Source organism: Ictidomys tridecemlineatus, chromosome 3 (assembly GCF_052094955.1).
Source record: "Ictidomys tridecemlineatus isolate mIctTri1 chromosome 3, mIctTri1.hap1, whole genome shotgun sequence".
Lineage (NCBI taxonomy): Eukaryota > Metazoa > Chordata > Mammalia > Rodentia > Sciuridae > Ictidomys > Ictidomys tridecemlineatus.
The window spans coordinates 180983920-181001729 of NC_135479.1; the positions used below are offsets into that span (position 1 = coordinate 180983920).

The 17810-nt window shown below is 32.7% G+C and overlaps 1 protein-coding gene across 4 annotated transcripts in view; it reads right to left on the minus strand.

Moving 5' to 3' along the window:
- Cadm2 (cell adhesion molecule 2) overlaps positions 1 to 17810 on the minus strand; it is a 1002559-nt gene that overhangs the window by 129328 nt on the left and 855421 nt on the right. For all 4 annotated transcript variants that reach the window (XM_040286941.2, XM_040286940.2, XM_005334176.4 and 1 more), the window contains one exon: positions 4909 to 5079. In XM_040286941.2, coding sequence (XP_040142875.1) covers positions 4909 to 5079 — 171 coding nt within the window. The remainder of the gene's footprint in view (positions 1 to 4908; positions 5080 to 17810) is intronic.

Below are 17810 nucleotides of genomic sequence, written 5' to 3' on the forward strand. Positions count from 1 at the left end.
AAAACTATTTCTCTTAAAGAAAACAGCACATTACATAAATTGCTTACAAATACTTTGCTACATTTTAAAATGTAAGATGCTAATAGGAAATATGGATTAACTTTATTATTTCTTGCTATAAGAGAAAGGATATATAATCATCCAATATATAGATTGGGATGTAAATTGACCATTTAACTCTTTATAAAGATATAATTTAATAAAGTCATTTAACAAGTTTTTTTTCTGTTATTTTTAATGTACATAATGCATTTTTATTTAAAGTTATAGCTAACTTGATTTCATATAACACACAATTTTAACACTGTAGTAGTCTCCCCTAAATCCCTCCCACTCTTCTTCTCTTCCCTATGTTATTACTTAGATTGAATTATTTTGGACTTACATGTGGGGTCTCCTCTATAAGTTATCATAAGTACATTATTTACTATTTTAAATATTAATGGTCCATGTGTGTAAACAACTATTCAATTTATGAACATTCTATGCATAATTCTTTCAGTTACTGCAGATATATCATTCCTACTGAGAATTAAATAAAATCTGACTCATACAATCTCTTCTAAAAATTAAATCAGACAAATAAAAAAGTTATTATTTCAAGGAGATCTAAGTAAAAATAGAAAGATGAATAAGAGTTTTCATCTTGAACACAAAAACAAAAGCATGACTTTCACAGCTTTTCAGTTGGAAAGTAATCATTTACCTATTATTTGAAATTTGCAAGCTTTTGTGGTTCATAGCAAAAAGTCTGCAGTTTTTTAAAGTTTAGTTTTAAAACTGTTTCATCAAAGTGGCAGTATTTAAATGTATAATTAATATTTTATTAAAAATACATGTTATTGTGATATATTTTATAGGCTAAAACCTTCTAAATTATATATAATAAGGTTACATGGTTAAAAACTTAACCCTAATACCTCCTACTATTTTTTTTTATCATTCTTATTTTTATGCTCCTTGGCACCACGTGTTCTACTCCTCTTATTTTCTGTCAAACTTGACTTTCCACAACAGCATAGTATTTTTGTCACAGGATCATAAAGGTTTCCATTATTGTAAGGATATATAGCTTCCCTTTTTACACACCACAGAAAAAAATGCTCTCTTCTCTGGGGGTTCCAAACTGCTATATGTTTCTCCATTTGGATTGAACTCTGAGGTCATTCACAATAGGAATACTGTTAAGCAAAGGAGAAATCCGAAACTATGCTAAACCTAACACTTTTTTTTTCCAAGTCTTCTTTCTAGCTTCCCCCTCTCAAATCCTTAGAAATTTGTACATCGTGTATTTGCACATGTGTACTTTTATGAAGTTATGATCTATTGTCCCTAGAAATAAACACAAAAGTATTATCATCATCCTTAGGTGTTTATGGAGAATTTGATAATTTACTCAATTTGCTCTAATTTTGATGCTGACTGTCGCTGTTTGCCCCATCACCACCTTCCACTCATTTCATCTCTGGGGAATGTTCTGTATCCTTAAGGGAACATTTAGCATTACCATCAGTTAGCTTTAATTAACTTCACATACATGAATGATGGGATACTAGATGCTAAGAAAAATAATTTAAATAGATCTGGTTTCTGCCTTCCAGCCACTTACATATTAAACCATGATAGAATGAGATGCTATTCTTAATTGGGCAGTCATTAGAAGTGCAGAATATTTCAAGTAAAAATTTAAAAATTAGTCAATTCAATTGCTTTACTCCATGAAATTTTGCTTAATTATGCACAAGAATATATGGTGAACAACCAGCTAAAAATTAGTAGTGTACATAATGTACTTTTGAATTTCCAAGGTAACCTTGGTAGCAGACACTTGGCACATTTAAGCTAGGCTTAAAGAATGTCAACAAGGGCTGGGCCTGGTGGCATACATCTGTATTCCCAGCGGATCATGAGGCTGAGTGAGGCAGGAAGATTAAGAGTTCAAAGCCAGTTTCAGCAACAGGGAGGTGCTAAGCAACTCATTAAGACCCTGTCTCAAAATAAAACACAAAATAGGGCTGGGGATGTGGTTCAGCAGTCAAGCATCACTGAGTTCAATCCCCAGTACCCCTCCCCCGCAAAAAAACCTCAACAAGCATAAACCATCCTCTAGCATATAAACAATAATCATATAAAGATACTATGACTGTGGGTGGAAACAGATAATATCAAGTCTAACCCATAATTGATGATGAAACAATACAAAGATCAAGACACTCAACAACCACAAAAATTAGCACTATTAATTAGTGTATCTTCATAATTACAAACCCTCTTCTGCTTTACCATTCATTTTCCATGTAAAATTACCAATACACCCATCCCTAAAATGTTCCTAATCTAGACAGCACTTAATTCAGAGTATTTTATGAAAACCAACACAAGCCTGAATCCTGTAACAAGTCTCGTTTCTTGCCTACACCCAATAATTCATCTGACATGTCTTCTTCTTCACCACAGAAAACTTAATAAATCTAAACTTGCCTGAGAATTGGCAGAATCTGGGATGCCATTAGTCTTCAAAACTTCTTATAATTTAATCTCTAATATTTCTTCTATCATATGTTGAAATTTACAGTTAAATAAGCGATTATAAGCCTGTAATCACTTTGCTTGATATATATGTATAAAAGCTCAAAATTATTATGTTGATGATCTGGGTCTTCTCAAAATATCAAATAACATAATTTTTTATATTTTAAAAGAACTTTTGATGAAATAAGAAGAAATAGGAAAGGGAAGGCAGTTGACATTTATCTAAAGTCCATTAAATGCCACAAACTAGATTTAAGTTGTCTTGTTATAGGAATTAATTGTCTAACTTATAATCAAAGTTCAAGCAGTTTCAGTAATTCTCCAAGGTCACTCTATAAATTCATGTGCTGAATTTTGGAGATAATCTCCACTTGGGATTCTAAAATGTGCTTTTTGCTGAATCTGCTTTGAGAAGGAGAAGACCGTTTAATGAACTAATCCAATACAAATTCTTTTTTTAAATTATAATAATTCAAATAGCTAATAACATAAGAATAATTTGAAAGCAATGGACATATTATAATTAGATAACATTTTCTCAATGAAAAGTTAAATGAAATAGTTTCTCCTTGATACTTCTCTAGTCTTTTATCCTAATACTTATTTTATGTTATGCCATTCTCAAGTTGTAACACTGGTATCCTTTGAAAGGAAAGTGACCACAACACTCAGAGCAACCAAGAGATCTTTATTGCAGCAGTGCAACAGAGGAGAAAAGAAAGAGAGAGAGAGAGAGAGAGAGAGAGAGAGAGAGAGAGAGAGAGAGAGAGAGAGAAAACGCACGCAAAGGAGACAGAGCAAGAGAGCAAGAGAGCAAGAGAGAGGGGCACAGCAGGAGGGAGTTTTTATAGCCCAAATCTAGTAGGGTCTCTAGGTTTGCAAGCTGCCTTGTTGGCACACAAGGGGGTTAAGTGCTTGGCCTTGAGAAGGGGTTTGAGGGTTTGACCTTTAGTGGGGCGCTTAGGCATTTGGGCTTGAAGCAAACAGGTGATAAAGAACCAGACAGAGGGCGAGAGAAGCCAGTCATCCTGCAGCTAACTATCTGCATGCCCTGCAGATAGTTTACTCAGCCTGTCCTGCATCTAACATCCTTGCTATTCTGAAATAAAAATACTAAGCATAGTCCCAACTCAGGAAGTTTTTCTTGCAGTGTGCGCACACATACACAAACTCATACTCACAGTCACTCACTTTACTTCCATTTCCATATCCTTATTACCTCCACTAGTTTATTTTTCCTGCATAGTACTTATCATTATATGATACACTATATGTTGTATTTATTTATATTGCTTTTATATCATTCATATCTAGAATGGATGGCATAAAAGAAATAGGGTTTTTTGTGTTGATAGTGTTGATGATGGTTTTGACAATGAGACAATTTAAATTTGTTTTATCATTCTTCTTTCTTGTTCTGTCTATAACTGCAGTGTCCAAAACTATGATCATGACATAATAGACACTCAATAAATTCTTGCTGATTAAACAAACGAGAAAAAAAATGTAATGAGACATTGTAGAAAACCAATATTTAGATTTCAGCAATTTTAGATTCAATGTAATTGTATGACAGACAAATTCTAAGTGGATAGTACAATTTTATCACAGATAGTAAAAGCAATGAAAAATCTTCATCATGCAATTTGGAAAATATGAACTCCTGTCTTCTATTTTCTACTTTGTCTTATTTATTTCAATCCCTCCAGTTTTATTTTGGTAAAATACATATGAACCATTTCCTATATCCTTAGTACCTTGCTAATATTAAAACTGCTATGATCAAAAGTCTACCATTCTCTAGTTGTGTGACTCACCCTCCAAACTCTTTGAGCTTCAAGTGTAACTTATGACTAATCAAGGTAACAGCTCACACAACTTTTTGGGCTGTGAGAGTTAATGCCCTGAGAGCATTTAGCACTGCTACCTTGGAGTCAAACAATTAACGTTACTATTATTAATTGTAAATAACAATGATGATGATGATGATGATGATGTGTCTCTATGTTGAAACAGAATATCTAATAGGAAAAGTTTAAAACTAATTTTAAAAGCATAGCCAGGAAACCAAGTTTGCCTATTACAAAATTGATTTAATATAGCCATGCTACTTCTCCCCAACCACCATGCATACACATACATCATGCCTGAATTTTAAGCATAATTAGGAATATTAACTTTATGAGATCTCCATTATTTTCCTTCATTGTCAAAATGACACTCAGACCAGGAGTACTTCCCTTTGAACGTGATTAATACTAATGAGCATAGATTTTGCTGCACATTTGCTGTAATTTCAGGTAATTTTGAAATGATTTTAAATGCAGATGAGATTTGCTGCTGAGATAAAGAAGGGAGCAGTAGAGTTTTACTTACAGTGGATTTCTAGCACCTGCATGGCTACCTGAGGGGTGGCATTGAGGGATTCGTGGTCTACTCTGCAGATTACAGCCACTCCATCATCACTCCGGTCCACTCGGAAATCCAGTGTGCTACTGACAGTGAAAGTCTTGCGATTTGCATCCTCTTCTTTCAAATATTTTACATCTGTAAATAAAATCTGAGTATAAAAATCCTGTGACATCTTTCAAAGTATAACACATCACGTACTCAAGACATGGAAAACAACTCTTCTTGCCTATATTGATTTTAAAAAGCAATTATCCTTAGTTTTGTATTTAAAGTATCTCAATTTGCTAAAAAATATGCAACTACTTAAAAACAAACACGAAGGTTTAAGTACCAATATAGAACAGAATGGTGGCACACACAGCATTGTTCTTTCTTTGGTGATATAAGTTTAACCTATATTACACTAAGTTAAAAAATACTTTTTGTAGTCCATTTGAAAAATGCAGGTCACTTACAAAAGAAGTCTCCCCTTTCTCTCAGAAGTTTCATTAAAATATTTTCTTACTTCTCTGAGTCACAGACACAGGAAGAGCAAATTACTGGCTATCTGGCTAGGTTTTAAAGCACAATCTATTTTCACTCTGATTTTCACATAAGCAACACAAGGCAAACACAAAATTACTCAAGAAAACTTAAGATGAGACAGTGGTGATCTTTGGCAAAGAAAAGATGGAGCAGTCATCTGAACATTTTCAATATTTAAATACATAGATGCAGTGAGATGGAGAAAGTGTTCTTCCCTTGACTGAGAATTCCGTTTCAGCACCAGTGAGACAATTTTCCTCAAGATGTGAATTCACCTACTGATATGTTGCACTAAGGGATTATTTCTTCTGTGAGAATAAGTGGTTTAATAATATTTTTACTTAATTTATAATTTCTCAAGTCTGAAGTAGCTGATATGAAGAGGGCAATTTCAACAGTTTAGAAACCAAAATGCTGGACTAAGGTCAAGAAATGATTATAACAAATCTTGAATTGAGAAGAAAATGTGTTCAGTTCTTATGCTTTTTTTTTTATTTTTCCCATCATTCCAATATAAAATGAACAATTATATTTTCTAGAAATTAGTTCTTCACATACAGCACATATTTTATTTTACTGTGGATTAAAAAATGTCTAAAGATATTTCAAAATATTTCAATGACAACAACCAACTAATCTCAACTCAATTGCTCCATTTTTCTTTCTTTGAATACTTTTAAAATAACATTGAATTTGATGTATTGATGAGTATATATATACTTATCAATTGTATGTGTGTATATATATATATATATATAATTGCATTTTACTCTTTTCCAGAGAAATATGACTTTACTGATTGACTTTTAAAAGTTACTGATTGACTTTTAAAAGTAAGGACCATAAATACTAGGAAAAAATAAATCCTGTTAAATGATAAATATCTTGTTTTGAAAAAATATATGATTATAATTCAGTTCACACATTAGGAAAAAAAAATATCATATTTTAACTATAAAAAAGTTTTGTGGATCTTAGATAATTTTGGAGACGAAGGAAATCTAACAGAAAATTGGAAAGAAACAAAAATATCAATTCTGTTTTTTTTGCTAGACAGGGTTTATATAGCATTTTTCATAAGCATATAATATAATATCTCAATTCATTTATACTGAAGTCATTTAATGAGATTTTCCATTTGTAAATTACAAAAGATTTCAGGCAAAATGACCTCCTTTAAATCAAATTATAAAAAATAATGCAAATATTTTATAGTTCTTTATTAATATTAAAAATTAGGAGATTCTTTGAGTTTTCATGTCTCACAAATTTATACAAAACTATGTCACTTTTACATTTCATTTTCTTTCCTATAATTCTATGCTCAATTTTCACTTGCTCCTAGCTCTAAGCAGTGTCAAAGTAAGAAAATTTAGGTCTCTTGACAAACCATTTTTAAAATTATACAATATATGAAAATTATTCCAAAGTATTGCTTCTGTTTAACACCTGCATTTAGGAATTCAAACATCTGCTTCCTTTAGTTGTTCCATTACAAAAGTATCATTTAATGTAATATTAATTGGACACATAAAATTTGATAGCAATTGTATACAACATGAAATTTTAATGAGCATCATTTAAGTAAAATAAACACAAGTTTAATTTGTTGCTTTTAATAGGCTGTGTGACAGCTAATGGGGTTACTATAGAAGGCACAAATGATCAGGAAAAAACATTGACATAAGGCAATCATGGTATCTTCTTTCATATTTGATGCTGACCTCCTTCCCCAAGCAAACAGAGAAAAAAAATGGTACCTAAAATGTATCTTCATTTTACCTTCTAATACCTGGTTGGGTTAGACAGTAATAGAGTCAAAAGAAGTTTTCTTTATGTTAAATGGTCTATTTGCTGATTCCATGAGTATTCTTATTTTACATAAGATGTTGTTTTTGAGTTTCCATTCTCTTTGGCATGTCATATAATATGTTCAAGAGAAAAGTGTCTCAAAATGAAATGTGCATACCAGTCAACATCAGATCTTGTTACAATGTGAATTCCTACTCAGTTGGTACAAATGCTGTGCTTGAGATTCAGTCTCTGGCCCACAGACCATGTTCTGAGGGGCAAGTGTATAAGGGATTCTTTACATAAGTAATATAGCTGAATCTAGAGAGGACATTTTGAGACTTACTATTCCCATTTCTCTCTCTCTCTCTCTTTGGCTGTCTTCCAAAACTTCCATTTTACCTTTACTACTTATTATATTTATATTTCTTCTTCTTTTGTGTTTTCCACAATACGCCTTATGTAACATATGTCATAATATGTTGGTGGAATGGCTAGTCAAAACTGAGGGCCAAAAATAAATAGGAATTTGTAGAATTTCTTTTCTTCATAATCCTTGCAGCCAATCTTACATCTTCTTCCAGTGGACCTTGTTAACTTCTTTTAAATAAATTTGTTTTAAATAGTCAGAAGTGTAGTCCCTTTTATGGATGGTAGTTGGCAACTGGCTGTGAGGAGATATGGCAGAATTTTCTGAGGATATGGAAATCCTCAAATTCAAATAGGAGTGTGGGTTAGCCTGGTTTATCAATTTGTCAAAATATTACAGTTAATATAATTTGGCCCGAAAAAGAAGAACCAAGAGAATATGATAATAAAAGCAATTGTGTGGAGTATAGGTAATTACACATGAAGCAATTGTTGATAATTTTAAAACTGACTGATGACCAAATCCTCTCTCATACTGTTATGTATATTTTGTTCATATGAGAAATTATTTTAAAAAGTTAAAATGTGCCTAGGAGAAAATTCCTTAGGCATGCCTCTCAACAAAAAGGATTTTTAAAACTTTTCTGACTAAAATAAAATAAAATATCAAAATAAAGTATCAAAATAAAAAAAATTAAATGAGATCTTATATTATTTTCTTTCTGAAACTTGAACTGTGTAATAGCACTCTCCTTATATTCAGAGTTTTAGATCTTTTGTCTTACCAAGAGTTAAGGTGGAAAAGAACTACTGATTGATGTCTGAGTTAGACTTCTGGAGTCCTCAAAATAAATGAGTTTAAAAGTTCTGAGTTAGTTTATCTGAGAAACAAAGCGCAGTTCATCATCTAGTCTTGTTGACATTCAAATCTTTTCGTAAAATGTCAGATCTCAGGAGATATCACCATTTCCATCTCTCTTAGATTTAGATTACTGGGCCACCTGCCTCGATATCTACATTCTGACAACATTTAGACTAGAGTTTTAGAAAGAAAATCCTCTTAAGTGAAGTACCTAGGGAAGTTGCCTTGTCTCCACAGTGGTTGGAACACACCCTGAGAAGCACAATCTAAACTATTCTGATTCATTTGCTCTTTTCACTTTTGTGGTTTTGATGCCATTTAGAAAGACCTGAAAGAAGCTGTGTCTACTTTTCTAAAGACAGACTGTATGCCTGGATCCTGATGTAGACCTCTGTGTCAACCAGGCAAGCAGAGCAGGCCAGTTCTTTGTAATCCATTGCAAAGTTAATAGGTCACACTGGGAACAAGGCAGACTTAGACACAGCCTCTTCACACTGAAAGAACTGCACTTGCTTTTGGATATAAAGCTTAGGAATGATGTAGGATATCAGATGGCACCTCCCATTTGGGCCTTGAATTCTTTGTCCAGGAGCAAAACATACAGTCTCTGTATTAACCCCAGGAAGCTTATTTAGCAATTGAATTTTATTATTATAATGTCATGGTTCATAAAAGCAGTCCTTCCTAATTGAAGAGGCAAGGATTGTAGAAGTAAGTGGTTAATGATGAATTACATGATAATTTCAGTGGGAGAAATCAAGGAACTTATTCTGAATCCACATCACTGCTATAAATATTATCTGAGGCCCTCATCAGTAAGCTGGATGATGCCCTCTTGTCACTGAGAATGGAAAATGTGCACATCGTATGTGACTCAATCTTTTTGTCAAATGATAGATATGACCTTATTAGAGGACCAGGCATGTTTATTCACTGCTTAGCAGACATTCTATAGATTAAATTTCCTACAAATAACTATATTATTTTAAGAAGATGACCAAATCCCAATTTTTTCTGGATATGAAAGTAACTATGTGAATTACTCATTCAGGAACTTAGAGCATATTTTGAAACCTATTTGTCTTAGAGGAAATATCAGTTCTTACTTTTCAGCTTAAAGTGCTATTTTATAAAAGTTCTAAAAAAAAATGTTTAAGCAAAACTTTTCATTTTATATTTGCTTTAAACATTCCCCAGACAAAACATAGTGAGGTCACATGTTACACAGTAGAACATTAACAACCACTTTCTTTTTCTTTTTCATTTTAAAATTTATTATTTCTTTATTATTATTTTGGGGGTCAGTCCTGGGGATCAAATTCAGAACATCATGCATGCTAGAAGAGTTCTGGGTTAGAAGTATTTTCAAATGTATCAATAGTGAAATACAAGGGCTAATCCTCAGACCTTTTTTTTTTTGTTATTTGGTCTCATGAAGTTACCCAGGCTGGCCTCAAACTTGTGATACTCCTTCCTCTGTCTCTCTAGTAGCTGGGATGACAGGTGTGTGCCACTGTACCCAAAGATATTATTGTATTCAGGCTATTGCAATAAGGAGAGTGTTAATTAATGAGGAACATCTCAAAGAAAAGGAAGGGGATTTAGGAATTTACATAAGCAAGTAAATAAGGGAAATATCCTTTAGTTTGGGGTATTATAAGGAAGGATAAGAGACGGGACGGTCTCAGTATACTTGTACTTAGGGTCAGCTGCTCCTAAAACACAAAGAGGTGCAAAGGATTTCTTAAGTGTTACAACTTCCAGGGAGCCAGAACTCTGAAAAAAATCCAAATTTGTCAGATCCCCTTATGTTGAAGATAAATATTCATTGTTAAACTACACAGAAGCACTCATAAACCTCCTGAGAAGGTGAATCAGGACATAAAAATAGACTTCTAAGAACTCTCATGACTGTTATTTCTGGAAATCCGGTTGAAATATCTGTGGAAAGTTGGTGGCAAAAATCAGGTGTTTCAGGTTTCTGGAAGTTAAGCATGTTTGAAAGGGGATGTGTCTTTCCTAAGTGAAAAATCTTTGATTACTTAATCATCAAGGTTATAATCAAATCAGTGTAAACCATGGGTTATTTTTATTCTCAACAGACAAGAGTTCAGAGCCCAGGCTAAGAAATTGGGTCTCCAAAGCACAAATCAAGAAGAGAACACAAAGGATGTTGAGAAGCCTGGCTATTCAGAGGGACCACATGAGTACTCAGCAATGATGCCCAATTCTAATTAATCAGCACTAAAAGTTTCCAGATGTCTCAGTCCATGGCTGGCCTACTCCTTTGCTCTGGTCCCAGGTGAAGCAGAGAATTATGGTGGAAGGGCGTGCCAGAGGGAAACTGTTCAGCACAGAGCAGCCAGGAAGCCAACTAAAGTCTAATGTCCATTTTCCTCTGTGTCCTGGAAAAGACCTCAAAACAAATCCTATTCTCACCTGTGAGTACTCCTTCATACATCTTCTACCCAAAAGGTTGAAAGGTATTTTTTTTAATCCTCCTTATCATATCCAGTTTTAACAAGAGAGTGCCAGTCTTAAATGTGGTTTTGACTAAGTCTGAAAGGGATGGCCTCCAAAATAATGGCAACACAAAGTAACTTTTCTATTGTACAAGGAATATTAATGAAACTCAGCTCTTCTTCATAGATCTCAAAAGGTTAGAGAAGAAAAAAGCAAGATTGATGGAGTACTGAATAAGAGGGTCTATTTCATTTATCTAAATCTTCCCAAAGTACCTTTTTAATTCAAACAGATGAGTAGAAAGTTAAAATTTTACTTTTTTTTTAATCAAATTTCTCTCACATGCTTTCTCACAGGTCTGTGATGAGAAGTGGTAGAAGAACCAACTGTAAGAATTTTCTTGCAGGTATTCTGATGATTACTGCATTCAATATTAAAACGTTGTTTAGGCAGATGGACTCAGAGAAACACTCTCTCCTCTCAGGAACAGAAAATGTTAAACCACTTGTACAACTGGATTGTGAGCATGATAGGTACTGCTCATATCTCTTTCTTTGTAGTACTTAAAGAAAAATAAAAGTTTGTATTTCACTATTGATAAATGTGAAAATACTACTAAAAGTAATTTGCTACTAATCTCACTTTAGATTCCATTCAATTGTTCTACACTAACTGGGTTTTGTTTCATTTTTAATACCATTTCTTTTTTATGTTAGTCAATCTATTTGTTTTTGTACATGTTCAAATCCTTTGAGAAAAAACAAGTTTTAGAGTCATTCTTCCTCAAAACTTTTAAACCAAATTTAATCACTATTCAGTGGTATAGAGGCATCATTTGAACAACTGTTAAGGTTTTAGTGCCCCCAAAGGATACCAAGGATTGTGTATCACATTCTTATAATCTATAAGGAGTAGAGTCACCATTGAAAATTACTCAGTTTATATTTTAGATCACTTTTTGTCAAGTGATTGATAAATTCTGTATTTATATATTCTTAATCCCTTATTTACTTTCTTGTTTAAAAAAAATACTAAGAGTTAGGTTGCCAAGTCTAGGAAACCATCTAATAAAGAAGATACTTAACTCCTTTAAGAATTATTACATTAAAAGCCAGGCATGGTGGCACACATCTGTAATCCCAGTGGCTCAGGAGGCTAAGATAGGAGGATAGCAAATTCAAAGGCAGCCTCAGCAACAGTGAGGCACTAAACAACTCAACTGTCTCTAAATAAAGTATAAAATAGGAATGGGGATGTGGCTCAGTGGCCAAGTGTGAAAATACCAAGGAAGATAATATTTTAAGTACTAACAATATCGGGTCTGTTCTTTTATTCTTGCCATGTCAGAAATCCCTTCCATGGGAGGGGAAGGGAGGGAAGTGGGGATAGTAGAGGATAGGAAGGGCACCAGAATACAACATACACTAGTATAGCAGTATGTAAAAACGTGGATGTGTAAACCAATGTGATTCTGCAATCTGTATATGGGGTAAAAATGGGAGTTCATAATCCATTTGTAATGTTTTGGACAACTAATAATAATAATAATAAAAAGAAATCCCTTCCAAAAGATTATGTGAGATAGACTATTATAGAGAAAGGAAAAAATGGTTATTCGGGTGATCAATTCATAATTTGTTGTAATAAGCAAGGAGACAGATTAGCTTGTCCTCAGGATAATATTTTGTTGTTGTTGTTGTTAACATTTTAATGACCTGCAGAAATGTGAATATTGCTTATTATTTCTGCTCTAATATTCAGTGTGCTTAAAACAACATTTGTCAGTTTTAACCAGTCCTTCTCTTTTTGACTTAAACAGCTTGTTATAAGTTGTGAGGTTACATCCTGCATGATTTGTAAAACTTACACTGGATACTTCATACTCAGTTTTCACTCCAGCAATTGTTCATAAATATAAAACCTCCAAAAGAGATGGGGATGTGAAGAACTAGTGGTCTTTTGCAAGTCTAGTTCTAGATCACAATATTTTATTAGGGACTCCTTAATCTTTTGTAATTAACAGAATGACAATCATAAATGCTAAAAGTTCAATGTAAACATGAAAATAAGGTTTTAGTCCTCTGTTCTGTCTGTACTCTGTATTTTAATCCATGATGAAGTTCTCCTTTTAATAGTAAACTCCTCTCCCAGATAATTTACTTTCCAGGCATTCCTTGCTGAATGCTTGTCATGTTCTATAATGTGTGACTCTAATCAGGCATGAGGTACCCTACAGAGATATTTAACCCAAGGATGTTTGATATCCAGGTTGTAAGCATGAAACCTTATCCCCAAATGTAAACAATGTAACTAATAGTCTGATGCAGCTTATCACAATAGGCTTTAATGTGTTATAGAACTTGAAGAATTAAAAGGAACAAAAGCTAAAAACACATATTTGTATACATACATGTACAAACAGATACATTCCCACAGTGGGTTCTGTAAATATCATAGTTTAGCCAGTCTAATGACAGAGCGTGATATATGGGTTAAAGATATGATGGGCAAAATAGAAGGAAAAACCATTAGCTGGTTGCATTGAAACCAAGAGAGAAAGGAACTGAATCATGATAAAGCTGGTCAATCAGTGAATTCTCTAGAGCCAAGGAATAAACTTTATGGTTGTAATAGGTTCCCTCATGCTCCTTTCACTGACAATAACCTCTTATAGTAGCCTGAATGAATTACCTCAGGACAATTGACCAAGAGCTTGACATGAAAAGTCAATTTTCACTGGCAACCTCTTTCAAGAAAATATTTTAATACAATTTTTCTTAGGCTGAATCAAAAAGGGTACACCATTTGATTGAAAATATAAAAAAAACTTACCTGATTCTAAACCTGATGTTGTAGGGTAACGACTATATTTGTTTACATCAGAGTATGTTTTTTTCTCTACTATATTAAAAACAATGCTTTATTGCAAACCCAAAAAAATGATAAAAGAGGGTAGAAAAATATTTAAAGTTCTCCATTAAAATAATTTTTTAAGAAAATAAAAATATCCGTGAAGTCTGTAAGCAGTAGCTAAATGGAAATCCTTTAAAGTATTACAATTCTCTAGTTACCAATTTATTTCATAGAGTTTTATAGCTTTAAGCACATGTGAAATTAAACAACCTGCCCCTCATGTAACTATTTTAAAACTGAATCATTTATTGATTGATTATTGGCTATGTTTCTGAAAAACTACCTTTCAGACTATACTACAATGTTTGTCTGCACTATGTGCTAATAGAATTTTGTCAATTCTTTTTTAACAGGTTACCTTGTTTCCTTAGCAAAATATCACTTCTAAATAGCAATTATTGACTGGGATACACACAAAGCTCAGTATACTATATGAATTCTTATAACTGAAAACAACCTGAAATTTCTCTCTTTTTTTTCTATTAATTCTTAGTCCTTTTCTTCTTCTTTCTTTTTTATTAGTTCTTTTTAGTTATACACGACAACAGAATTTATTTTGACATAATTATAAAAGTATGAAATATAATTTGTTCTAATTCAGTCCCCTTCCACTCCCTGTTTTTTCAGATGTCTGCAAAATGTTCATACCCAACATCCGGGACTGTGTAGGACACGATAGATGATTAATATATCAAGGAAAGCATTCTTGTTTCTCTAGTAAGTATAGGCTCATTCCATATCAGTGAGTATGCTCTGACAAGGAATGCCCATGTTTGTATTACATATCTTTAAACCTCTTATTATCACTTTGTTGAAAAAAAATATGGATGATGTCATTAGAGTAACCTCTAAATAAATAAGCGTGATATTTTGGAAGAGTAAAAAGAGTAGAGAATGATGACTGAAGATTGTGAATGAGGTAAAGTAAATGTTAGTAAGTAATTTCATGTGATGCAGTTATTTTGCTTTTTATGTTTCTTTTTGTCCATTACTTTTTGCTAGTATGGGTCATTACCTTTTTTCTTTATTTAGATATGTTTCCCTATCTTTTATTTTTTACCCCTTTACCAATTTACAAATTTACAAATGTACCAATTTCTATGACCATAAAAATTCTTAATTCATACTAACTATACCAGAGTTCCATTTATCAAAGCTTTTGAAAGATAGGAGGTCATATGTATTTAACTATAGATTAAAAAGAAAAAGTGAGAGAATAACAGTATAGTTTTTAAAAAAAACTAAAAATTCTTAAAATATATAAATAACTATTAACATTTTATTCCACATTCTATTTATATAAATTTTATGAAAAAAGAAATAACAACAAAAATTGTGCGTAATTATAAAGGAAAAGAGATATTATGAAATCATTTCATCTCTTAAGCAGGCAAAAATGAATTTTAAATGCAAAATGATTAAAATGAGAAATACATGTTTTTTCTATTAATATATCTAGAAATGAAAAATAAAAGAATATGTAAGCATAAGTAAAGAAACATGCTTGTAATATGATAAACTAATACATTTCATGAGTTGATTTTGAAAAAAATATATAAATAGAAAAAATAATACAGAGGTGAGTGACCTCAAGAACATCAACAAATCTTCTCTCCAAGAAACACACTATTACTGGTGAAAATTATTTACACAAAATCACACACACTTTTATGTCTGTGGAAATTGTACTCATACAAATTAAGAAAAAAAAATCATTCAATAAAATCTGTTAAATCTCGGTAAGAACAGGTGAAATTTGTGGCACCTGAGTCATGATTTGCTCCCTGCTTCCACATCCTCCCCAACTCAGCATGAGGGGAACTTGCCTGGATATGATGTGGCCAAGAAGACTGAACTGACATCTCCATTCCATCAAAGAATGCAATATTTTTCCCAGGAGGAAGAACCTGTGAGCATCTCTTATTCAGCTCATTCCTGCTTTTAGTTGCAGAAATTAAAATCCAGGTGGCTGAGTGGCTGGGGTTCTCTTGCCTACCTGGTTCTCACTCATACAGCAAGAACAAAAGGGCCCAGCATTTTTTATTTCAGCTCATTCATAGAAAGAATGGTGTTTTTTAAACCAGAAGAAGCAGGCCAAAAACCAGAGTCTACCACCACCCCTCTAGTTCCATACTTACTTACAAGCAAAGGTGTCACACTGTAGACTCAGGCAAAGTCCCAAATTCAAGAAAAGCCACATCAAGGCTTTGCTCAGAGGAGAGTCAGGCCATACACAGCAAGACAGTACTTAGAAGCTATGAAGGAAAGAACTTTAGAACAGAGTCTCTTTTGAAAATAATAGAGACTTTGATCTAAATCAAGTATGAAGAAACTAGAAGCTACATGAGACTAACAAGCTAAACCATAAGCTGGTTTATCAGAGAAAATAAAATGAAGAATGAGTAAGGATAGTCAACAAAAATCTCAAATATATCTTCAAAAACAACACCAATAACAACAACAACAACAACAACAAAACAGTAACAAAGGGTCATAAATTTAAGTCAATCAGGCTAAGGAACAATATGTACACATGGCATTGTCAAAAACAACAGAACAAGCAATTCACAAATAATGAATGGAAAATACACTGGGTGTAATATAAAGAGAGATTAACAGAAAAATCAGGCAAAGTTAGCATCAACAGAAGTCCTGTTAGAACTGCTGTTGCCCCAGGGTAACACTGCCCCTGCCAAAGGCTGTGAGAGCTGACTGACACCATCCAAATCAGTAAGGAAATAAATGAGCAAATAACAAACTTTAGGGCAAGGTCACTATTCAGAATTATTATATTTTTTTAAATGTTGTACTTCCTGGAAAAATCATGAAGCATACAAAGTATCACAAAAATGTGACCCCCTTTCAAGGGAGAAAAAAAGGCCTCAGAAACGACTGATGAAAAGACTCAACTGAAGGACTTGAGACAAAACTGCAAATGATCCATTATAAATTTGTTCAAAGTACTAAAGGAAACCATGCTCAAAGAAGTAAAAAAAGATGTTATGACCATGACTTACCAAGTTATGAACATTGATAAAGAGAGAGAAATTGTAAAATGAAAAGCAAAGGAAACTGAAATTGCATAGACAGAATTATTTTACTTCTATACAATGTCCACAAGAGGCAAAATTATTGATATAAAGCAGAACAGTGGTTGCCTAGAACCAGTTAGGGAGGTGGTTGAGTGGAACTAGCCATTGATAAAATGTATGAGGATTTTTTATGAGGTGATGAAAATGTAAAATTGATTGTGGTTAGAGTTTCATAGTTCTATAAATTTACTAAAAACTATTGAACTGTACACATTGAACTGTAAACATAGTTTAATTTGATTGCATGCATTATATCTCAATAAAGTTGTTATTTATAAAACAATAAGTAAAAATGACTAAGCTCATGTTTTGCCTCAATTATCAAAGTATGCAAATAATGGACCCTTTAACAAGCTATGGGTTAAAAAGAAAAAAAAAGTCTGAAGGCCATTCTCTTGGAAGTTGATGATTTTATGTTTTGAGTACTTTCAAGCTACAAATTCAATGGTATACAAATAATGCATTTTAACAGTCATAGAGAAATTTATGATCTAACTCTAACACATCAATTCATCATTATCAATGCAAACATAAGAAAGTCTACCAACATACTCAGATACTGCTATAATAAAATAACAAGTAGACCATAATAACATGAAGATCTATTTGAATCTAACACCTTTTGTTGATAAAATAATTGAAGAATCATTTTTAATGCTATGATTTAGATATTTTATAATGTCATGTGGAAAATATAATACACATTAAAATTTATTTCAGGGTTTTATGATCTTTGTGGAAATTAAAAACTGACAAATGTTTTTAATGTCTTCTAAGTTCAAAAGGTCATTAGCCAAAGGAGAGAGGAACATTGAATCTCTCTCTCCATATTCCACAAAAATCATGAAGCA